Genomic DNA, 25,716 nt, shown 5'->3' with positions numbered 1-25,716 from the left:
TTAAAGTATATTGAACGAAATCATGAGTTTATAATGACAGTTTACTTCTTTTAGCTACGAAAATTTCACCTTTTCTAACATCATTTTATATACTGCAAATTAATACTCACACACATTAATCCTTTCCGTTCCATAATAAGTTTTAGAATAAATATTTTGTTTCACAAAAAAAAAACATCTAAAGAGATAAAATTATATAATCTAGTATTTAAAAGGTATAACAAACATTGTGTTGAGCATTGTGTTGAGCATTGTGAGTGTGACATACGCATACGAGGAAATACAAGTCAAAATTGATTGAGCAACTTCTCAAGGTGCCTAGAGCTCCCTAACTCTCAAGGTGCCTTGATCTTTCTATAATATAAATTATAAATTAATGTATAGTATTTTTCTCTCTCCAGAAATTGTTATTAATTAATTATGATTTCAAATTAAACATGTGGAAGAAGACCTTGATCAGATCGATATATAGTAGTTCACACATCAATATACACAAAGAAAACAATAAAATAACTCGAAATCACATGCATATAATCAATAATATAATTATTAAACATCGAAGATTCAAACATATAACGAGAGCTTTCTTCTAAAACACGAGGAATTAAAAATATGACAAGAACTTAATTGCTTTGAACATTGAATAATCATTAAGTTGACTTAAATTAATCATAAACGAACAAAGTAAGTAACTTCCACCAATCGGCTGTGCATATATACCCAACTTTTAATCCACTTATGTCTACCAATCGAATCAACAAAAAAAAAAAAAAAAATTCCAAATCAGTCTCGATATAGATATATATGCAAATAAACCGACGACCTTTTGAAACAAAAACTTGGCAGAATCGAATCTGTCCATCGGAGACTATGGTGAAGATTCATCCCGATCTGATAACCTCCGGCACCGGAGAAGAAACAATATCGCCGTACTTGACGACGGAGCAAGAGACTTTCACTATATGGATGAAGTCGTTGGTGTTCAACACAAATGGCTGCACCGTCTTCGATTCCAAAGGGAAAATAATCTATCGTGTCGATAATTATAACTCTAAGAGCTGCCGTGAAGTTTATCTCATGGATTTGTCCGGTCATGTCTTGTTTACCTTACGTAGACAGGTATACGCACGTTCCATTTTTTTCATGCAATAACACATTTATTCACTTCGAAGTACTAATTAATTTTTTTTTTCTGTTTATGCAGAAATTTGGATTATTCAAGACTTGGGAAGGATATAGATCATCATCTGGAACAGCTGAATCAACGACAAAACTTGAATATTTTCGAGTGAAAAATAATGTTTTTCAAATTCCGAATAAAGATTCATCATCTTCCTATAGAGTCATCGCGGGATCGTGTAGAAACGATGAACAATATTGTTATAAGATGGTAACTCGCGGATCAAGTCTAGCGATTGAGGATCACTGTGGAAAACTATTGGCAGAAGTGAAGAGAAAGCAATCGATAAATGGTTTGAAGTTAGGAGATGATGTTTTGACGATGATGGTTGAGTCACAAGTTGATCACTCTTTCATCATTGGACTTGTTTTAGCTCATAGTCTTATCAATTGTATACTGTAACAGGTATATACTTTACTTAACCGTTTGCTAAATTGATGAGATTTTTGGGTTGTAAACTAGTTTTTTTATTTTTAGGTTCCGCAAATTTTGTCTTGTTACTTATCAAAGTACAACTAATGTTACAATGGTATTTTAAGAGAGAAAACAAGGTACAATTGTTGTTACTTGTTGTAAAGTAGAGTTTTAATAAAGTGAGTGTAAGCTCTCTTTTAATTTCTTCGTTGAAAATGTTCTTCAACAAACAGAAAAAACAATTTGACAAGTGACAAATATTTTCAAGATGGATTTTATAATTATATATGTAGGGGCGCCGTAACGCTAATTAGTGAGTATAGTAAATGTTTGAGGACCCAACTGATAATTACTCAAATAAAATTTAAAGTCCATTAAAATATGAAAATGATTAGTTTAAGTACCAGCAAAATCCCAATTACAAAATTGTATGGGTCAGATCCGATTCGATTCCTAGGAGAAGATCTGTATCGTTCATCTTTGGGAGACACTAAAACGACGCCGCACCATCTTTGTAGCTCCATCGTCCCATTTTTCTCCTCCTCCGTCAGCAAACCCTCCTAACTCTAGTCTAGATATGTCAATTAGGGCCAAAGCCCGCGGACTAGCCCGGCCCGGCCTTGAAAAACAGTGGACTTGGATTTCAAATTATATGTCCAGAAAAAACCGGGCCTTTCGGGCTAAGCCGGTTCGGGCTAAAAAAATTTTTGGGCTTAGCCCGGCCGGATTCGAACTAGCCCGAAAAACCCTTCAAAAAATAATTTGATCCTTTTTTGTTAATATTTTCGTTTGATTATAAGATTTGTTGTAAAAAAAATTTTTGATAGAGTTTTACCCATTCACCTGGACCCTACCATTCATACCTAAGGGGAATAACTAGAAAGACTGCCGAGAAAACCATAAACTTAGTTTTTTTTTTTTCTTGTATTACTATAAATCGAAGTAAATATTAGCTCTACTACCTAATTTGAATTATTTTGATTTTATATTTTATCTAGTATAAATTTAAACAATTTATTTAGATTATTTATTTGATTTTAACTCTCTTTTTAAAAAACTAAATTAGCGTTAGTGGTTATTTAAATTTTGATTGACTCGTTTCATATATAGATTATTTTTTAAGAGATATTAGAAATTATAAGTTTATTTTTTGTTGTCGGAAGAAAAGCCTAAAAAAATCTGGAAAAGCCCTATAGCCCTGTTAGGGCCGGACCGGGCTTTAAAATATAGGTTCGGAATTTTTACGGGCCGGGCCGGACCGGACTCAAATATGTACTGATTTTGCGGGTTTCGGACCGGGCCGGGCCGGACTAGCCCGATTGACATGCCTACCCTAATCCCACCTATCTCGGCGGATTACCAGATTTGTTTGCGCACCACGCACTCGTGGCCAGATACTGATTAGATGTTCGAAAAGCCTAACAACGTAATCGAGCTTTAAAATCAAGCGAATTTTTCTATGGACCAGTTTGACTATATAAGACTAAGAGCTTTTGGGATATATAAGATTGTCAAGAACATATATGTCTTGGCCATTATGTCATATAAGATAGTTAGAAGAAACTTGGCCATTATGTCTTCGTGTAACTAGTGAACTACGAAGATACGCATTTAAGAAAAAAAATGGCCTCATGTAATGTAAGTAAACTATAAGCAAGTCGACACGGTATATCGTTTAACAACGTAACGTTAGGTGGAAGCCAAAGAACTGGAAAACGACGACGTTCGAGAATGGGACGTATGTGTTATAAACCACATGTTGGATGGACTCCATAACCGTGGACCTTATGCATATTCTAGAAGGCCCATGTCCATGTCCTAGAAGGCCCATGCCCATGTTCTTGAAGATTCTCCTTATGACGGCCTATATTGTACTTAGTGGGCTTTTGGGCTTTAGGGTTTACTAGCCCAATGGGGATTTGTCTCCCCTCATCATGTATATATATGTATCGAAATCTCATTCATTAATCAATAGAACAACACAGTTACAACACGTTATCAGCACGACTTGCTCTTAACGAAAACCCTAAAACCCTAACCCTAAAAATCGCGGCACTGTTCATCGCCGACACTGTTCATCTCGGTACTGTTCATCGCTGTACTGTTCATCGCCGACACTGTTCATCACCGACACTGTTCATCGCGGCACTGTTCATCGCGGCACTGTTCATCGCGGCACTGTTCATCGTGGTACTGTTTGCGGTTCGTTGCAGCAGCGTGAGTTACCGAGGTCTTTAGCTCCCGGTTCTAGTCCATACAACCCCATAAGGTGAAAGGTAACATCAAAACCCTAAAGCTAAAGAACCAACAATTAAACTTGAAAGTTAAGCAAAGAGAAACCCTAAAACGAATGATGATTGATTAAGTGATTGCTTTGCTTGTATGATTTGATTGCTTGCTTGATCCGATTGCTTGTTTGCTCGATTGTTTGACTCGTTTAGGTTGCTAGAAAAAGTTGATTATCGCTTAAGCTAAACTCGCCTAAGTTGCTAGAGAAGTTTTAATTGTCTAAACCTAAAATCGCAAAACGAAAATACATAAGCTAATAACCGAAACTTTAAAGGTCTAAAAACCTAAAACCTAAAACGAATCTAATCCAAAAAATTCCATAAGTTTAAATCGGCTTGATTGAGATTGTTTAGGTTGTTAGATTGTTTGCTCCTTTGATTGATTACATGCTTAACACCCTAAAACTAAAATTGCATGAACCCTAGAAAACTTAGAAAAGATAATCCTAAAAGAAATCTTAAAACCCTAAAACCTAAAACCCTAAAATCTTAAAATAAAATAGAAAATCTTAAAACCCTAAATCTTAGGGATAATAGGAAATCTTAAAAACCCTAAATCCTAAGTAAAAATAGGAAACCTTAAAACCCTAAATCTTAGGGATAATAGGAAATCTTAACAACCCTAAATCCTAAATAGGGAATCTTAAAATCCTCAATAAAATAGGAAACTTTAAAATCCTAATAGAAAGCATGAAAACCTAAATAAAATCCTAAATCCTATTGTACTCTAAATCCTAATTAAATTAGGAAATTCATAAATCCTATTCAAGATAGGAATACTTTAAGAAATAGAAAATTTCCAAATCCTAATTAAAATAAGAAATCTTAAAATCTAAAATCATAAGTGAAATAGGAAAATTAATCCTAAAGTAAAGAGGAAAGTAAATCCTAAAAGGAAAAGGAAAAGTTAATCCTAATCAAAAGAGGAAATCTAATCATAAGCAAAAGAGGAAAGTCAAATCCCTAAGTAAATCGATTCATGGTTCGGTCTCAAATACCGCATGACACTAACGATTACATGATTTTGACTCAAAACTTTTCCTTGTAGATGTTGAATTACAACTTGTACTTTACTGCCCTAAATCTCTTAGGAGATAATTATTTTAAAATGGGCAATGGATACTAAGATTATCCTAAAGTCAAAAGGACTTGGTGAATGTATCTAATAAGGTAAGAATGCCAAGAGAGAAAGATAGATACAAGGCAATATTAGCCACCATCTTATTGAGAGTCTCATAATCCAGGACTATAAGTCCGTGAATGAGTCTATTGCTAGATGAAAAAAAAAAAAAATAATGACTTACAGATAAAAACAGTGAGTTACGACCTCATAGATTAACCCCATTACCTAATGCCAATAAGGCCGCAGAGGATAAGAAAGAATCCAAAGAATCTAACCACGTCTAAAGTGATAGACCACACGGCCGTGACCGTGGTGGATGGAAAGGACGTGGTTGTGGCCACTATAACTCATCCGGCCGTGGGAACCACTATAACCGTGGATGTAGACCCAATTCCGGCCGTGGTCGAGGGCGAGGACGATGTGGTATTTCCAAACCACAACACTCGACCAAATGAGTATACCATAGATATGGAATGGGAAACCATTGGGCTAAGATATGTAGGACTTCCAAACATCGTTGTGACCTCTATCAAGAGAGTGTAAAAGGGAAGAATCCTAAAGCCCATTTGGTATATAAAGATGGTGAACATGATCAAGATGATCTAATAGAGTATGAAACTTTTGATTGCATAAAAGAATCAAGTTGATAAATCTTACTTCGACATCAAAACCTCTATGTTTTTCTTTGCATTTTATGTGTTCATTGATTGTTATTTGCTTGAATTTATTTTATATTATTTTATGTTTAGAACATGATTCTTGTCCATATAAGAAATGGCCGAGGACAAGAACATAATTGTGGTGGATAGTGGAGCCACACAAAAGATAAGAGATATTTTCCTAAATCTCATAATGAAAAATGCCAATATTAGCACTTAGCGGGCATAGCAAACCTTATTGAGGGCTACGGCCAAGCCCATATTCTATTACCAAATGGCACGCATCTTGAACTAAGCGATGCCTTATATTCACCCAGCTCGAAGAGGAGCTTATTAAGTTTCAAAGATATAAGATTGAATGGTTTCCATATTGAAACAAAGGGTGAAGGGAACAAAGAGATCACCCAAGGACATAAGAAAGTCCTAGAGACTATACCCGCATTATCCACTGGTCACTACTATATTAAAATCGATATGATCGAAGCTAATATGGCAATGAACAAAGAGTTCATCGAGAAATTCACTTTATGGCATGACCGGCTTGGCCATCCGGGTCATAGTATGATGCGTAAGCTTATGATAAATTCAAAGGGGCACACCCTAAAAGAGAAAAGAGTTATCCCTAAGAATCTCACGTGTGAAGCATGTTCACAAGGGAAACTCATTATAAGGCCATCACCGGCTAAGGTAAATAAAGAGACCTTAAAATTTCTGGAAAGGATACAAGGAGATATATATATGTATGGTCCTCATTGATGCATCGACAAGATGGTCGCATGTTTGTCTCCTATCTACTAGAAACCAAGTGTTTGCTAGGTTATTGGCCCAGATAATAAGACTGCGAGCCCACTTTCCAGATTTTCCGCTTAAGACTATACGTCTAGACAATGCCGGTGAATTCACGTCCCAAGCGTTTAATGACTACTGTATGTCCATGGGGGTAAGTGTGGAACATCCCGTAGCACATGTACATACACAGAATGGATTAGCGGAATCCTTCATTAAACGAATTCAATTGATCGTTCGACCATTACTCATGAGGTCGAAGCTTCCAGTAGCCGCTTGGGGACACACTGTTTTACATGCATCAGAGCTTATACGCATAAGGCCATCTAGTGAACATAAATATTCACCATCCCAATTACTCATGGGTCATGAGCCAGACATATCCCATCTAAAGACTTTCGGGTGTGCCGTATATGTACCGATTGCTCCACCACATAGAACAAAGATGGGACCTCAAAGGAGGATGGGAATATATGTTGGATTTGATTCTCCCACCATTATTAAGTATCTAGAGCCAACTACGGGTGATCTATTTAAGGCTAGATACGTGGATTGTCATTTGAATGAATCCGAAATTCCTACTATAGGTGGAGAGACGAACAAGCTGGGTAAAGCAATAAAAGAAATATAATGGAATCAAACATCCTTAAATTGGCAAGATCCTCGGACTCTGGCATGAGAATCAGAGGTCCATAAGATTATACATTTGAAAAGCTAGCTAATCAATTGCCAGATTCCTTTGCTGACCCAAAGAAAGTTACAAAAACGTACATACCAGCTTGTAATGCACCAGTACGTATTGATATCCAAAAGGGAATCAATGAAATTGCTACCGAGTCTAACACACGAAAGAAACGTGGTAGACTAATAGGTTCCAAAGATAAAAATCCTCAAAAATCAAAGAAAGGTGCAATAGGAATCCGAGGTTACTAAGGAAACCATCCCAGACATGGAGATAAGGCCGGCCGGCTCTAAGGTACAGGTACCATATAATGTAGCTTGGGACGCCAAGCTGCAAAATATTAAAGGTCCTGACCATAATAAATCTCAAATCGATTATATCATGTCTGGAACATAATGGAACATATAAGAAATGTCGACATAAGATAATTTTGCATGCAAGGTAGCACTTGAATTTATGAATATAAATGAGGATCAGGAGCCCACGTCTATACTAGAGTGCACTCAAAGACTTGATTGATTAAATGGTACAAGACCATAAAACGTGGAGCTAAGAATCATTAAGAAAAGGAATGAGTTTGGTCCGACCTTAAGGACACCATTCGATGTAAAAACCAGTAGGACACAAATGGGTCTTTGTGAAGAAGAGAAATGAGAATAATGAAATCGTGAGATATAAGGCACGGCTTGTAGCACAAGGATTCTCACAAAGACCGGGGATAGATTATGAAGAAACATACTCCCCTGTGGTGGATGCTAAGACATTTAAATTTTGCTAAGTCTGGCTATATAAAGAAAAAGACTTGATTTGCGGCTAATGGATGTAATGCCTGCATATTTATATAAGTCCACTGGATGATATATATGAGATTACCAGAGGGTATTGAGCTCAAAGATAAAGATAAGAAAGGGTCTCGAGACCAATACTGCATAAGGCTGAACAAATCACTTTATGGACTGAAACAAAGTGGACGCATGTGGTACAATAGATTAAGCGAGTACCTAGTCAGAGAAGGTTATAAGAATGATCCCATTAGTCCATGTATCTTCATAAAGAAATTTGCAAACAAAGGGTTTGTAATAATAGCAGTATATGTGGATGATTTAAACATCCTTGAAACCTCTTGGGAAATCGCCCAAACAGTCAAATATCTAAAGAAAGAATTCGAGATGAAAGACCTAGGCAAGACAAAATTCTGTTTGGGATTGCAACTTGAGTACATGAATAATGGAATCCTTGTGCATCAAAAGGCATATACTGAAAAAGTACTCAAGAGATTCAATATGGACCAGGCCCACCCATTGAGCAGCCCAATGGTGGTGAGAAGCCTCGGATTGGATAGTGATCCATTCGGTCCAAAAAAGGATGAGGAAGAAGTTCTCGATCCTGAAGTGCCATACCTTAGTGCCATAGGAGCGTTAATGTACTTGGCTAGCCACACTAGACCAGACATATGTTTTGCCGTGAACCTCCTTTGCCTAAATTTAGTTCATGATCAACCCAAAGGCACTAGAAAGGTTTGAAGGAAGGTTTGGTTAAATTTTAAATTCTATTCTTCCTATGTTTGTTTATTTGGGTTTTATTCTATACTGATCTAACCAAAGAAGGTCTAGTTTGCTTTGGTTTAGTTTGTTTTGCTGATGCAGGTAAAATCAGATTATGGCATGGTCAATAGATAGGAACTACGTGTGGCTTGATCCCTTCCAAGGGTACGTAGGCAGCCTTCTTCAAGGCGCAACTACTACAACATCAAAGACCATCATATGAGGAGACAACACAGCCTGTATCGCTCAGCTCAAGGACGGCTACATCAAGGGAGATCGGACGAAGCACATTCTAACAAAGTTCTTCTTCACGCATGACTTGCAAAGGGATGGAGAAGTTCGAGTGGTACAAGTTCGATCCAGCGACAACTCAGCCGATCTCTTTACCAAGGCATTACCAACATCGACATTGAGGAAGCTCACGCATCAAATTGGAATGCGGAGACTTAAGGACTTGCAGGGATGACCAAAACAGGGGGAATAATACGTGCTGTACTCTTTTTCCTTAACCATGGTTTTGTCCCAATGGGTTTTCCTGGTAAGGTTTTAATGAGGCAGCATCCCCAAGCGTATTACTAAGATCCTTTGGCATCTACACGGTTATGTCATCCAAGGGGGAGTGTTATAAACCACATGTTGGATGGACTCCATAACCGTGGACCTTATGCATATTCTAGAAGGCCCATGTCCATGTCCTAGAAGGCCCATGCCCATGTTCTTGAAGATTCTCCTTATGACGGCCTATATTGTACTTAGTGGGCTTTTGGGCTTTAGGGTTTACTAGCCCAATGGGGATTTGTCTCCCCTCATCATGTATATATATGTATCGAAATCTCATTCATTAATCAATAGAACAACACAGTTACAACAGTATGAAGTAGATTTTCTCTACCGATAGGACTTGAAAGAAAATGGGATTTATAATGGAAAAGGGAAAAAACGATTTGGATCGAAGTTGAAAGTTTTCATCATTAATTAATCTCTTACTAATAAAAGAAGCTTATTGAGACTTTTTAAGCCATCCACATCAGCAATTTAAAAAGACATTCTCAACACGCCACGTCAGCTTAGTCTCCTTAAAATTTTAAATCTCTACAAAGTTGCCATGTCATCAAACTCAAGCAACTAAAATTGAAAATGAATAATTGGGGTTTAGGGTTTCCCAACGATGTCGCTATAGATTCTTTACGTTTTCAGTTTCGTCTCTACAGATACAAAGGAAAAGCCAATCGAGCGATAATATATATAAAGCACGAAACCGTGATGAAACGCCAAGAAAGCACACAGTGGCAAGATTTTCGATACGTAGACCTATATATGGGTTGAATCAATTTCAAAAACATCATTCGGAATCAACTATTGCCAGATTCAGCAAACTTTGCAAGCTTCGGTATGTGTTCTCCACCTTGGGCTCACATGGTGTCTAAACGTATGCATATTACATGTTTAAATTCAGTTTATCACGGTTTTAGGCTTATATATCGTCCGCCTTCCATAAAAGAACCTCTGCTTTTTCTGCACAATGAAACAGTAATGGGAGAGAACGAGGAGCCATCATCCCAACCATTAAAGCCAGCCAGCTTCAGGTCACGAACTGGATATTGGTCGAAACCAAAGTTAATCACCAGTTTCATATTCTTGGTTTCCATGGTGAGCGATATTAACCACTAAACATGTTATATATAAGCATAGTTTTAATGGTTGCCAACAAATAATGCTTCGAAGGCAACTTGACTATCCAGATTTAATATTTTGTCGTTTTCTCTTTACTAAAATCGATTTGATGCTGCAAGAATTACATTGTGTAGCCAGATTTTGGAACATGAATGAGTTACTAAGGTTTGCCATCTGTGAATGATGTGGATTATAAATTGGGCACGATGAATAACCAGATAAAAAGGAGCATCGATCTAGGTGGTATTGTTTACCCACTCCTCCGTAGCTTAATGCCACTTTTGATTCATGATAGTGGCTTATGTAGGTTTTTTTAATAATAGTGTGGGATCTGATAGCTTAATGCCACTTTTGTGTGTTTAATATATGTTTCACGATTTTATTTTGCCAAAAATAAGAATATATTCGAAGAACAAATATTATAAATTCAGCTTACTAGCTATGTTCACCTCTACAAGTATCTACATGTAGTAAAGAGCTATCTCCACAAAATCTTGTGATTATCATCATTGTAAAACACAATGAATGATGTGAAAATCTTTGTGTTTTTCGATGGTTTTAGAAGTTGTATGCAAAAAAAGATAGAGAAAGAGAACAAACGCAGGGAGTTCATAGAAATGAAAACTGAAATTTGACCTCAACTTCTTTTTATATACTTTGATGAGAAGGTTGTTTAAAGTTTGTTTTCCGGATCTCTGGCGCTTCATCCTGCTTCTAAGACAAGAATCAGATGATAATGTGTTAAGACGAATGCTTTAGTAAAAGTGAAAAAACAAAACAATATGGAGGTGGTTTCATCCTCTTCAATGAAGCTATTGCTTTCCCTATATCTTCTTTCTTTTTTTTTGTTTCAATCTAAATCTGCATTGAAATTAAGGTCTTCCATGTAACTGGTGAATTCTCATAGTTATTAGTAACTCAGTAGATGAAACTTGTCATGATTCCCACATATATAAAGGCTGCCTTTCAGCAAGGAAGTTCAGCTTATCTTCTTACACACTATCATTAGCCATGTATGTGTTAAACATAACAAATCCTTATAGTAATATCACTTCTAAAATTGCAGGCCCTTGAAGCAAAGTTTCATTCCTTTCCCTCAGCATAAACGTTTGTGCCTTGATAGTTTGCATCACTAAAATTGATGACTTGTGAAGATGGATATAGTTTTTGGTCCCTAAAACTTGGGATACATGTGTCATATGATCAGTTTTATGTCAAAGGTATATAAGCTTACACTTGTGATCATGATGGCTATAGTTAAAAAATGATTCACATTTGCACGCTTCCTATAAAAATCCAGCAAGAGAATTCGGAAACATCAGTGAACTTTTTGCACCATCTCTTATATATAAGCAACTTGCTGAAACTTTGTAGTAGGAGGTTACGATTCTTTCACATAAAACCATACTCAATTGTCTTTTTATAAAGTATTCCATAAAATTATCAAATGTACTTAATGTTAATATATGAACTAATATGATAGTCATACATCTAAGAATAAGAAAAATAGTATTCATACTCAAGTATTGATAACATCTAAAATCCAGTTGTCGCTGTAAAGAAAATAAATTTCATAAAGATTTTACGTTTAATTTAAACTAACACTTAAACTTCCAGAAAAGGTACATATTAAAAAAAATCAGTTGAACATATAACCAATGTATATCAAATCTCTTTCACATAGATATTTTTTTTTTTATCAAAAACTACACTTAAGAGCTCAAGTTACAAACCTTTACTTTGTTAAAATGCTAACGGAGATTACTCTATTACAAATATAGCGAAATTTTTTATATAAAAATAACCGACGCGTAGCGCTGATTAATCCCTAGTTGTATATGAAAAGATTAATATTCGAGATACATGATATCATGTGTTTACCTTATAATACATTCGATTCTCATGTGTTAATGAAACATTTTTTTACATAAATATATGGAAGTTCAATATATGTATGTATGATCTAGAGATAGCGAAAGGGCATTTGACTACGATTCAATTGCTTAACATTTCAGATTCCAATGCTACCTTCATTGACAACTAATTAATCCTATGCATTTAACTAAGAAGACCCTTCGAATTCAACATCCGACGCCAGTATTTAACGTGAATGCACCTAAGAGTCATAGGAACTAATCACACAGAACAAGAATTTATGATGAATGATGGTTCATCATCATCAAGCACAAAGGTGGACACCGATGTGTTGGTAGATGAAACCTACTTCTCTGCTTTGTTCGATTACGATGAAGTTTTCCCAATCTCCGACGAAAACTACGCTACGGAGCTCCATCTCCAAGAAGCTCTGTTTTCTTCCATTGTCGCTTCTACTGGTGGTGTTAATCATCATCCCCAAGTCCAAAGGAATCTCGTCACGCGGGTTAAGCAGGAACCGGAGATCAAAACCGAGAATGAACCCACCGAACCATCGAGAAGGTTTTGTATGATCTGTATGGACGAAAAACCTTCCTCCGACATCTTCCGAGGAACCACTAACTGTGTTCACTTCTACTGCACAGACTGCACCGTCCGGTACGTGGCGACTAAGATCAAAGAAAACGCAGCGAGGATCAAATGTCCTGACGTGGAGTGCACGCACCTGATAGAGCCATACACGTGTCGAGATCTAATCCCCAAGGACGTTTTCGACCGTTGGGATAAAATCTTGTGCGAGTCTTTGATCTCCTCGTGGGACAAATTCTACTGTCCGTTCAAAGACTGTTCGGCTATGATGGTGAACGATGAAGGTGGTAATGCAAACGTGACGCAGACGGAGTGTCCGTCTTGTCACCGACTCTTCTGTGTGAAGTGTAAGGTGACGTGGCATGCGGGGATTGGGTGTGACGAGTTCCAGAGATTTGGGAATACGAAGAAGAAGAGTAGTGATGACGAAGATGCTTTGTTGATTCAGATGGCGAAAAATAAGCAGTGGAGAAGGTGTCCTAGTTGCAAATTCTATGTTGATAAAGTTGAAGGTTGTCAACATATAAATTGCAGGTTTGTGTTTTTAATCATAACAAATCTTTTACTTTGTAGTAAGTCTTTTACTAATATTCGTTTTCGTTTTGTTTTCTTTGAATTCGTAGGTGTGGATATCAGTTTTGCTATGGTTGTGGATCTGTGTGGGGTTCTTCTCACGTATGCCAAATCCGTTACTAAAGGCCAATTAAGAATGGTTTCTTCTATTTGTTTTGTTTTTATCCAACCTTATGTGTTATTGGCGTATGAATCATAAGACAATTATTTGCAATATATATATGTCCATGAGAAATTGGAGGCCCATGAGTTTATTGAAGCCCGATAAGCCATTACATGTATTTACAATTTTAATCACTCGAGATATTCTTTCAATGGAATGGAAGTAAATGTATAAGGAAAATAAAATAAAAATTAAGATTTCAAAAGTCGTTGGTATGGTTCGACTTTGATTTAAAACTAAAAGCAAAAGCGAAAAGAGGAGTGATTAGAGTAAAGCTCCATTCTATGTCCCGCTTTAGAGAGCTTCTCTACTCATTACTAGACTTCCTCCATAGTCAATAATTGGTGTAAACGATGATAATAAATACATAAAAATGGATGGTAAATGTAAAATTTTAATGAAATGCATTCTGCAAAAATAAATAATACTCTGGAGTCTGGACCTACTTATTGTCCGTATTACCCGTCAATACAGTTGAATGGGGTACACTATAGTTTCGTTTTATTATAGACTTTTTAAATTCTTATAGATGGTTATTTTCTTGTAAAAAAATAAAATAGCAGAAAAGAACAAAAACACGTGAACACTTCACACTGCTTTGGGCTCTAGGTTTATTAAAATGCATTACAATACACTGTATATAGGTAAAACAACAATGGTTCAATGATACAATAAACATCGACCTACTCAGGTGGATTTTTTTTGGAACATGGACACATCGTAACTCGTATTTATTATGCTTTCAAAGGTCCAATATAATGTAAGCGTCGAACTATGAATTATAGACTTTTTAATTCTTATTTTAAAAAATATATATAAGCCCTCCAAATCACATGATAAACTAATACTTTTTTTCATCATAGCAAAATTAGTTAGGTCAATTTAATCCACACAAAAAGGTTAATTTGGTCAAAACATTTTACATCTATCTAACTCCTAATCAAACGTTGGACAGAAATATCATAAACCTTATCCTTATTTTTGATTAATAAAACTTAAGTTATCATAAGATTCTACACGAGCGACTCGAACACATGTCGAACAAGCAAAAGGAGTAAGGACCCACATGACATCCATCAGTTTTAGACTTAGCTTAACCAAATCCAAACAACGTGAAAATCCTTACTTTTGTCTGAAGCTAAACAAAGATGGAATCAAAACATGGTATTAATAATAATAATCGACAAATATCCCATCAATGCAATGCATATAGAAAATTAAAAATTCCCGTGAACGAAACATATAAATCTGCCACCTGAAACATAACTGCATTCGAATATAAATGTTTTTATCTTTCCTCTGTGTGTTCATTCAATTTAATTATAATGGATGATAGCTACTAGCTAGTATGTGAGACCCGTCTAATCTACTATTTCAAGTTTCCAACACTATCACAATAATTTAGAAAAGTATATAGGGGTATTCACGTAATTAACAAACAAAGCAAAGAAAAAAAGACAGTGCCTCCAGCTCACAAAAACACAACCTCTTCTGCTTCTTCCTCTGTACACACTAGGGAAACCACAGTTCTCTCCTCTCTTTCTCCGCTTCTGTAGCAATGTCAATGTGGTACCCTCTACCTTCTTCTTCTTCTTCTTTCACTCACTAACCAAATCTAGAATCAATAACCGATAAAAAAACCTAACTTTCTCCGTCAATGGCTTTCTTCTTCTTCTACTTTTTCTTCCTCTTGACTCTTTCTTCTCCTTCTTCTTCTTCTTCCTCTTCAAACTCCTTGACTTACATCGTCCACGTCGACCACGAAGCTAAACCTTCAATCTTCCCCACTCACCGTCACTGGTACACTTCCTCTCTTGCCTCACTCACATCTTCTCCTCCCTCTATTATCCACACATACGACACCGTTTTCCATGGCTTCTCGGCAAGACTCACTTCACAAGACGCTAGTCACCTCTTAGACCATCCTCATGTCATCTCTGTAATCCCAGAGCAAGTCCGTCACTTGCACACCACTCGCTCCCCTGAGTTTCTTGGTCTTAGGTCCACCGACAAAGCGGGTCTACTCGAAGAGTCTGATTTCGGGTCGGATCTTGTTATCGGAGTTATCGATACTGGTATTTGGCCTGAAAGACCTAGCTTTGATGACCGTGGTCTTGGTCCTGTTCCTCTTAAATGGAAAGGCCAATGTATCGCTTCTCAAGATTTTCCGGAGTCGGCTTGTAACCGTAAACTCGTCGGAGCTAGATTCTTCTGCGGTGGTTATGAAGCAACCAACGGGAAAATGAATGAAACGACGGAGTTTCGTTCTCCGCGTGACTCCGATGGACATGGGACTCACACAGCTTCAATCTCCGCCGGCCGTTACGTTTTTCCGGCGTCAACTCTTGGCTACGCTCGCGGCGTCGCTGCTGGGATGGCTCCGAAAGCTAGACTCGCCGCTTACAAAGTTTGTTGGAACTCCGGTTGTTACGACTCCGATATCCTAGCCGCTTTCGACACCGCCGTTGCCGACGGCGTCGATGTTATCTCTCTCTCCGTTGGAGGCGTCGTGGTTCCTTATTACCTCGACGCTATCGCCATTGGAGCTTTCGGAGCTATTGACAGAGGAATATTCGTCTCTGCTTCGGCCGGAAACGGGGGTCCCGGTGCTTTAACGGTGACGAATGTTGCTCCGTGGATGACAACAGTCGGAGCTGGAACAATCGACAGGGATTTTCCGGCCAATGTAAAACTCGGTAATGGGAAGATGATTGCTGGTGTTAGTGTATACGGTGGACCGGGTCTGAATCCGGGTCGAATGTACCCGCTTGTTTACGGTGGTAGTTTAATCGGCGGCGATGGTTACTCTTCGTCTCTGTGTCTTGAAGGCTCGTTGGATCCGAATTTGGTTAAGGGAAAAATCGTTCTTTGTGACAGAGGAATCAATTCTAGAGCAACCAAAGGTGAAATCGTACGGAAAAATGGAGGCTTGGGGATGATTATAGCGAATGGTGTGTTCGACGGCGAAGGTTTAGTCGCTGATTGCCACGTGTTACCGGCGACATCTGTTGGTGCTTCTGGAGGAGATGAGATTCGAAGGTATATCTCTGAATCATCCAAAGCTCGTTCATCGAAACATCCAACGGCTACGATTGTTTTCAAAGGGACCCGACTTGGGATCCGACCTGCACCGGTTGTGGCATCTTTCTCTGCTCGTGGACCCAATCCAGAGACGCCGGAGATTCTTAAACCGGATGTAATCGCACCTGGTTTGAACATTTTAGCTGCTTGGCCTGACCGGATTGGTCCATCGGGTGTTCCTTCTGATAATCGGAGAACTGAGTTCAACATATTATCAGGCACTTCGATGGCGTGCCCTCACGTGTCTGGTCTCGCTGCTCTGCTCAAGGCGGCTCATCCGGATTGGAGTCCGGCGGCGATAAGATCAGCCTTGATGACTACGGCTTACAGGGTCGATAACCGCGGTGATCCAATGATGGATGAGTCCACTGGCAATACATCATCGGTTATGGATTATGGATCGGGTCATGTTCACCCAACCAAAGCTATGGATCCGGGACTAGTCTACGATATAACACCTTATGATTATATTAACTTCTTGTGTAATTCTAACTACACTGGAACCAACATTGTGACAATAACCCGTCGCCAAGCGGACTGCGACGGTGCGAGACGAGCGGGACACGTCGGGAATTTGAACTACCCGTCGTTCTCTGTCGTGTTTCAGCAGTATGGAGAAAGTAAAATGTCGACACATTTCATCAGAACGGTGACAAATGTAGGCGATCCGGATTCAGTCTACGAGATTAAGATTAGGCCGCCGAGAGGGACTACGGTGACTGTTGAGCCGGAGAAGCTATCCTTTAGACGGGTGGGGCAGAAACTGAGTTTTGTTGTTAGGGTTAAGACCACAGAGGTGAAGTTATCACCCGGAGCAACAAATGTGCAGACTGGTCATATAATTTGGTCAGACGGGAAACGAAATGTGACAAGTCCCTTGGTGGTTACTCTTCAACAACCTCTGTGAAGGGTTTTAGGATTTGGTGACCGGGAAAATTCTGGTCTTTGTTTGTATAAGTGAAAAAGAAAGATCATAAGTTGTTGTCGTCGTCGTCTATGATCTTTGTTGGGTGTTTGTGTAATATAAAAATGTATCTTTTGTTGTTAAGATACAGCGTCTAAAGAACGTTCCATTTTTGTAGACTTAGCCGAAGAATGTATTTCACTTGTGATGTGGGCTTTTAATGAGGCTTATAAAGCTTAAAGCTCCAAGCCCACATATATGCACTTCAACATGTCTTTTTCTAGATGAGTTGGTAAATGTAGAAAAGAAAAAGATATGATGATTTTCAATTTTGTTTTTATTTATATGTGAGATTCATCGATTATTAAACTTAATTCTTTTTTATTTTAAAGAGTTTATATGACTTTTTAAACATTGAAATAAAAACTGTGTCAAAAACTAAAAAGAACAAGAAAAAATTTGCATGCAACTGAAAATACTTATAGTTAGACAAGAAAAAATAATAATAGTGGTGATGTTGTTGATTTTATTTTAGTTTATTATATATCATCCAATTTTCCGGATAAGCCAAAGTCAAAATGATGGTTCCTTTATAATATTTTATGCCCATAACTAGATGATATATTAGACATAGGAATATAAAATAGGATTAAAAAATGATGATTCGATTAGAGCCTATTAAAATAGAAGATACGTGTAGTACAGGTGTGTAGTTTACTGGTAGTAGTGGCAGACAACTAGATTATGAGTTAAATAAAGCCTTAGATTTGAGAGATTGAAATATTCGATTGGAAGCTTTCCAGATTTTACAGTCATCTAAAATTAGATGCAGATCACCTACTACCAGTCAAAAAAGATCAAAATAATTTCATTACCTTTTGGCAAAAAAAAAAAAAAAAAATCATTACCTTTCAAGCATAAGATATAATAATAATATAAGTGCTCATTTTATTCCTTTTTTTCTACATTATTTCGTTATTTGAATTTTGAGAACTGCGTATAGCTCATTTAATAAAACCCTTTAATAAATAACGAAAACAAAAAAAATTGCAGGATATGGATGGGTACTTGGGTCGGTCAACTCATTGTTTACGAAATGGACGTTTCCCTTTTTTGGGCATAGGACCCTCTCTTCCATCTAGTGTCTTTCATTAGGTTAGTGAAGAGAGCTTTTAGTAAAATATCTGGGTTTTTTAACAAAAGTTTCCAAAAAGTGTCGCAGCCGTAAGCTCATTTCAGATCTAATCTTCAAACATTTCTTTGTTTGTTCTTAAGTCTGTGGTTTTGTTGATTTCGTTTCAAGCTGGTTCTCCTGGGTTTTTTGGCTTGGATTTGTTCTGGGTTCGTTTTGGCTTAAGTTTCATCCGTCGAAGTTTACGTTCGTTGTGTTTCGTGTTTCTTCGGTTCGTTTCAGCTCGAGTTTCGTGATTCTACGGTTCTGTTTTTCAATATGTCGTCTGCTATGGATAAGGCCATGATGGCCATGTCTCTTGAAGAAGAAGAAGAAGATCTCCCTTTCGATATGCCTGATTTGCCGGAGTTTTCTTCTTGTGAAAGGAATGCTTTGAGCTTAGTCGGGAGATTACTCAACCCAGAATGTCAAGATATGAAAAGTTTGATAAGGAATATGCCAAGGAAATGGCAAAAGGTGGGAAGAGTGAAAGGAATTGCTCTTACCAGAGAAAAATTTCAATTCATCTTCGATTCAGAATATGATCTACAAGATGTGTTAGATAAGGGTGCTCACACTTTCAACGAATGGTCTATTGCTGTGGAGAGATGGTATGAGAAGCCGCCGGCTAACTATTTGCAGCTCATACCGATTTGGGTACAGATTTGGAATCTTCCCATCAATCACTTCACAGTTCATGCAATCTCTTCCCTTGGAGATTTAATTGGGCAGGTTAAAGAAGTGGCCTTTGATCCGGAAAGGCCTCAGCTGCAGGAATTCGTCAGAGTTAAAGTCCTCTTTGATGTCTCTAGGCCATTGCGCAGGTCTAAAGTCTTAAACATCAAGGGTGGTACCACGACGGTCCGTTTTGAATATGAAAGGATTCAAAAGAGATGTTATGAGTGTCAACGGTTAACTCATGAAAGAGATGTTTGTCCAATCTTAGTGAAAAGAAGACAAGAAGAAGCTCATGCAAGAAGAATGGGCAAACCAATGGATAAAGCAAAGAAGCCGTTGGTTCTAAAAGCTACTGATCCTCTTTTTGGAGTGTTAAGAGAAGATCAAGTTGGTGTGGATTCTTTAACAGGAAGACCAAGAATAGCCCCTGAGGTGTTGGAAGGTATGAGACAATACTTAATGGTGTCTAATGGTGAAGACTTAAAGCTTAAAGCTGACAGAGTGAAGAAATCAGTCGGGGAAGTTGAAAAAGATCCTATTGCCAAGAATTCAATCTTAAGGCTAGAGTCGCCCCCTGTTATTCATGCTGAGGTAAACAAAGACAAAGGGAATGTCTTCAGTTACGGCTCTGATAACTCTTCCTTAAACCTGGAGCTTTCTACTGGGCTAAGTTTAAACTCCCTTCATTCTGATATTCTTGGAGTCAAGGACAGATCTTGGTTGATTGAGTCTCAGTCATCTGCTGGTATCTCCGGTGAATTGGACTTCATGGGTTTGTCTCAACCTTTTCAGAGTAAACCAACGGTTTTTAGGACCGGTTTCTCTGAAGCTGGTCCGTCCGGGTTTATCTCTAAAAACGTTAAGCAAAGGAAAAGACCTTCAAAGAATACAAGGAAGCAGAAACCCTTTATACCACCATCTGAAGAAGATGTGCTAGTGTTAAAATCTGGGATAGAAGTTGGAGTGATGGACAAAAGAAAAGCAGTAGAAGTGGGAACTAGCTCTGCTAAATCAAAAAAGCTTAATCCCAAAGAGGTGATCCCAAAGGGGGGATTGCCTAAAGTCCAATGAGCATAATAAGCTGGAATTGCCAAGGACTGGGACGGTCTCAGGATTTGGTGATTCCTCGTCTCAAAGAAATGCGTAAAAAACATTTCCCAGAGATGTTGTTCTTGATGGAAACAATGCACAGTAGAGATGTTTTGGTAGATATGCAAGTTTGGCTGGGTTATGAGCGGGTCTATACAGTGGAACCATTGGGGAAGAGTGGTGGTTTAGCTCTGTTTATCAAAAGTGGAGTCACGGTGGATCTTAATTTCATTGATAAGAATTTAATGGATATGCATGTACAGTTTGGTGCAGTTTCTTTTTTTGTGTCTTGTATTTATGGGGACCCAGTTTTCAAGCTCAGGAAGGAGAACTGGGAAAGGCTGAGCAGAATTGGGGTTGGAAGGAAAGATAGATGGTGCATGGTTGGAGACTTTAATGACATCTTGCACAATGGAGAAAAGTTTGGTGGTCCAAGAAGAAGCGACAATGTGTTCAAACCTTTCTCCGAGATGCTTCAGGCCTGTGATATGGGGGAACTATCTAGTCATGGCAACCAATTCACTTGGGCGGGCAGGAGATATGATCTATGGGTCCAAAGCAGGTTGGACAGAGCTTTTGGCAACAAAGAATGGTTCTCTCATTTTCCTGCTTCTAATCAGACTTTTCTTGACTTGAGAGGCTCCGACCATAGGCCGGTTATGATCAAACTGTTAGAATCTCAAGACACCTACAGAGGACAGTTTAGATTTGATAAAAGGTTGCTGAATAAGCCTGATGTGTTAGAAGCTATTGCGGGTGCTTGGTCTGCAGGATCTGCCTCTGGTAGCTCAAGTGTATCGGATAGGCTAAGGTCTTGTAGGAAATCATTGAGTAGATGGAAAAAGGCAAACAATCTGAATTCAAAAGATAGTATCCACCAGATTGAACAAGCCTTAGAAAGAGAACAGTCTTCTTCCATTCCCAGGTTACAGTTGGTGTGGAAAATGAAAAGGGATTTGGTTAAAGCTTACAAGGATGAAGAAATTTTCTGGTCTCAAAAGAGCAGAGCAAAATGGATGAGAAGTGGTAATAGAAACACTCTGTTTTTTCACTCCTCAGTCAAAGAAAATAGATCCAGGAAGAGAATAGAAATGCTTCTGGACATCAATGGGAATGAGCAAAAATCAGAGGCAGCAAAAGGAGAGGTTGCTTCTGCTTACTTTAGCTCTTTATTCAAATCTTCAAATCCTCCTAGTTTTGAGTGTTGGTTCTCGGATCTGATCCCAAAAGTGACGGAGGAGATGAATCTGAATCTGATTGCACCAGTTTCTAACCAAGAGATCAAAGAGGCTGTCTTCTCTATTAAGCCTTCCAGCGCTCCTGGTCCGGATGGCATGTCGGGGCTTTTCTTTCAACACTATTGGGATATAGTTGGAGTGCAGGTGATCAAGGAAGTAAAGGAATTTTTTGTTTCGGGAGTTTTTCCAAAGGAATGGAATTACACTCACCTTTGTCTGCTGCCAAAAATTCCTCACCCCTCTCTTATGTCTGATTTAAGGCCAATAAGCTTATGTTCGGTGCTTTACAAGGTGATTTCCAAAATTCTGGTGAGGAGACTTCAGCCTCTTCTTCCTCACATCATCTCTGATCATCAATCTGCCTTTGTGTCAGATAGGTTGATCTCGGATAATATATTGGTGGCTCACGAGTTGGTCCACAGTCTTAACACAAATGTATCTTTCTCATCAGATTACATGGCTGTTAAATCTGATATGTCTAAGGCTTTTGATCGGGTTGAATGGAGCTATTTAAGAGCATTACTACTAGCCTTGGGGTTTCATGTGAAGTGGGTGGACTGGCTCATGTTTTGTGTGTCTTCAGTTACATACTCGGTTCTTATCAATGATCAAGCTTTTGGTATGATAGTCCCCGAGAGAGGCCTTCGCCAGGGAGACCCTTTGTCTCCTTTTTTGTTTGTGATGTGTACAGAGGGGCTGTCTCATCTTTTGAATCAGGCTCAATTGACAGGGAAGATCACTGGTATTCAATTCCAAGAGTATGGACCTATGATCCATCACCTTTTGTTTGCAGATGACAGTCTGTTTATTTGCAAAGCAACTGCTAAAGAGAGCCAATCCCTACAGGAGATCTTAACTGCTTATGGGGCTGCAACTGGGCAGGTAGTTAACCCTTCTAAATCGTCTATAACTTTTGGTTCTAGAGTGGAGGAAAGCGCAAAGAACTTAATTCAGATTAGGTTGGGGATCAGCAAGGTTGGTGGAGCAGGCACTTATCTTGGTCTTCCCGAATGTTTTTCTGGTTCCAAAATTGAGCTGTTGAGCTACATAAAAGACAGGCTTAAGTCCAAGCTCTCTGGTTGGTATGCGAAGACTCTCTCACAGGGTGGGAAGGAAATTCTAATCAAATCAGTAGCCATGGCTATGCCGGTGTTTGCAATGTCGTGTTTCAAGTTACCGAAGACCTCTTGTGATAATCTCTCTAGTGCTATGTCTTCATTCTGGTGGAGTACATGTGAGCATGCTAATAAGATTCATTGGGTTAGCTGGGAGAAGATGTGTCTCACAAAGGATCTTGGTGGTCTCGGTTTTAAAGATATTCAGCTCTTCAACCAGGCCCTTCTAGCTAAGCAGGCTTGGCGTCTGATTCAATTTCCGGACTGTTTGTTCTCTACAATCATGAAGAATAGGTATTTTCCCTTTTGTGATTTCTTGGAAGCTTCTTTAGGAAGTAGACCATCTTACGCTTGGAAAAGTATTTTACATGGTAGAGAGCTTCTCATCAAAGGTCTACTAAAGCGTGTTGGTAATGGGAATTCCTTACGAGTTTGGATGGACCCCTGGATTGAAGATGGCTCAGTTAGGATGCCGTGGATAAAGAACCCTTTGATCAATATTGACTTGAGAGTTGCAGACCTTATTGATCACAGAAACAGGGATTGGGATCTTCAGAAGCTTGATGATCTCTTTTTCCCAGGTGATATCATAAAGATCAGAAAAAAGAAACCTCTTATTTCTCAAGAAGACTTCTGGATTTGGAGACATAATAGAAGTGGTGACTTCACGGTCAAATCAGCTTATTGGTTAGCTTGCCAATCTCTAGATTCTGAGGTAAGAAGGGAAGCCTCCTTTCTTCCATCCTTGAATGACCTGAAGGCGCAGGTTTGGAAGATCAAAACTGACCCAAAGATCACTGTTTTTCTTTGGAAAATTTTGTGTGGGGCGCTTCCAGTTTTGGATAGGTTGAATCTGAGGGGTATGAAACTAGATGATGTCTGTCAATGTTGTGGTGCTATTGGAGAGACTATCAACCATGTTCTGTTCTCATGCACGACTGCTAGACAAATTTGGGCAATGTCAGATTATCCTTCCCCTGAAGATGGCTTTGATAAAGGTTCTGTTTTCTCTAACCTGCACCACCTTTTGGTTAACAGAGACAACAAGAACTGGCCTGCTCACTTAAGGAAAAAATTCCCTTGGATTCTTTGGCGTATTTGGAAGAACAGAAATTCTCTTTTCTTTGATGGAAAAACATTCTTGGCAACTGAGACGAAGAGTAAGATTGATGATGATTTTCAGGAATGGTTTGCAGCCCAATGCATCGACTCAACAGATGAAGCTCAGTTGGGAAGGCTGTCTGATGAATTGAGGGATGCCTCCTCTAGGAATGAAGAAAGTGGTCAATCTTCATGGATGCCACCCCCGCCTAACTGGTTTAAATGCAATATAGGTTCTTCTTGGTCTAAAAGGAATCCATTGTTAGGTTGTGCTTGGGTGTTAAGAGATGAAGTTGGAACGGTTCTGCTTCATAGTAGGAATGCTATTCCCAATATCAAGGACAAGGAATCTGCTTCCTTTCATAGCTTTTTATGGGCAGTGGAGAGTATGTTAAGTCACGGCATCTCTAAGGTCGTGTTTGAATTGGAGGATGCTACTTTGGTAGGTTGTGTTTTAAGACCAAAAGCTTGGCCTTCCTTCAAGTGGGAGTCTTTTGAAATGCTGAGGGTTTTGGAAGGTTTGCAGGATTGGAAAGTAGTAAAGGTTGGTCTTCAAGCGAACAGAGGAGCTAGTCTCATCGCGCAAAGTGTGTTTGGAGGTTACAGGGTGAGATCGTATGTTGCTTCGAGCTACCCACATTGGCTGCACGATGTCTTTGCCAATGAGAGAGTTGAATCCTCTGTGTGATCGCTTTTTAATGGCTCCGATTGAGAGTTACATTCTTTTGTATTAGCCATGTTTACATAAATGGCTTAGTTCTAACAGGAAGTCTTTTTGTTTTGCTTCCTTGGAATGGGAAATTGTAAGTTGGTTTGAAATTCCTCAAAAGATCAATATATAAATCCCAGTTGACAAAAAAAAAGGATGGGTACTTGGGTAGCTTTCAAAACTTACATCATCTTCAGTTTCTTGAGATCAGCTATTATTGGAGCTTTGTCTCAATCGTCTTCGTACCAAAAGATAATGGTCCTACCTCTTTTGCATTCTTAACTTTATCTTCTCTACTTATTTTTTGGGATATTATTTCGGTATTATTTTATCTTTTTGTTGTATAATATACATTGAATCATTGAGATATTATTTTGGTATTATTTTATCTTTTGACTTATTTTTTAGGATATTATTTTGATATTATTTTATATTTTGATATGTATTAATGTTTTTATGGATTACACAAAGAATTATACAGTTTATATTTAAGCTACCATTTTTACACATTAGTTAAACTAATTCATATACCTATATAAACAAAAATAAATAATAGAACTACATGGCCACTTTTCTATATGCATGACTGAAACTCTAAAATACAAGAATTTAGATAGAAACAGATAAAAAATAACAAAACATTTACATTAAAATAAAATAAAAATAAACCAGAACATATAATGGGATCATGTTACGTGTAATCAAATTTTTCTAAGATTCAAACCAGGCCGTAAGCGACCGCTTACGTCGCCTACCCTCCGGACCGGCCCTGCTTACTAATACTATGATACTATATTACTATCCATCTTCAGTTCTCCGGATTATAATTTCGAAAAACAGTGAAGATTAAAGGGTAATTTATTTTCTCAAACATGTTAAGGTACACCAGAAATTTTCATTTAGGAGAATTGATACGCAATTGATTTTAAATTTTGAAGATGTGCATCAAGTAGTGACTGTGGTACGTACATGGTGGGACTCGGACAACGCAAAGCCTTGTAAGTAAGTCCACTTGCTCAACTTGTCTTTCTTTTATCTCTTTTCCAAGTCTCAAGATACAAGAAACTTCGTGTAACACAAA

The 25,716-nt window shown here is 38.2% G+C and overlaps 3 protein-coding genes and 1 long non-coding RNA gene across 5 annotated transcripts; all 4 read left to right on the top strand.

The window, feature by feature from the left end:
* The first annotated feature begins 751 nt into the window (after positions 1-751).
* On the top strand, positions 752-1,797 carry LOC9321093 (protein LURP-one-related 11). The gene is made up of 3 exons (XM_002884981.2): positions 752-1,119; positions 1,205-1,585; positions 1,658-1,797. Exons 1-2 carry the CDS (start codon positions 805-807, stop codon positions 1,580-1,582), a joined length of 693 nt encoding a protein of 230 aa, XP_002885027.1. The 5' UTR covers positions 752-804; the 3' UTR covers positions 1,583-1,585; positions 1,658-1,797.
* Positions 1,798-9,660: 7,863 nt separating this feature from the next.
* On the top strand, positions 9,661-10,687 carry LOC110230507. 2 transcript variants are annotated; one of them, XR_002333613.1, is made up of 2 exons: positions 9,661-10,066; positions 10,208-10,687. It is a non-coding gene; the product is annotated as an uncharacterized LOC110230507 (long non-coding RNA). The 2 variants fall into 2 exon arrangements; XR_002333614.1 differs by having other exon boundaries at positions 10,149-10,687.
* A 1,618-nt stretch (positions 10,688-12,305) lies between these two features.
* LOC9321092 (probable E3 ubiquitin-protein ligase RNF217) lies at positions 12,306-13,509 on the top strand. The gene is made up of 2 exons (XM_002884980.2): positions 12,306-13,347; positions 13,437-13,509. Exons 1-2 carry the CDS (start codon positions 12,461-12,463, stop codon positions 13,507-13,509), a joined length of 960 nt encoding a protein of 319 aa, XP_002885026.2. The 5' UTR covers positions 12,306-12,460.
* A 1,405-nt stretch (positions 13,510-14,914) lies between these two features.
* LOC9321091 (subtilisin-like protease SBT1.5) lies at positions 14,915-17,713 on the top strand. Its single transcript, XM_021031326.1, has one exon. The coding sequence runs from the start codon at positions 15,207-15,209 to the stop codon at positions 17,535-17,537; it is 2,331 nt and encodes a 776-aa protein (XP_020886985.1). The 5' UTR covers positions 14,915-15,206; the 3' UTR covers positions 17,538-17,713.
* The last annotated feature ends 8,003 nt before the right edge of the window (positions 17,714-25,716 follow it).

The sequence above is a fragment of the Arabidopsis lyrata genome (assembly GCF_000004255.2).
Source record: "Arabidopsis lyrata subsp. lyrata unplaced genomic scaffold ARALYscaffold_3, whole genome shotgun sequence".
Lineage (NCBI taxonomy): Eukaryota > Viridiplantae > Streptophyta > Magnoliopsida > Brassicales > Brassicaceae > Arabidopsis > Arabidopsis lyrata.
The sequence above is the reverse complement of the archived record's forward strand: the minus strand, read 5'-3'. Positions and strand labels throughout refer to the sequence as shown.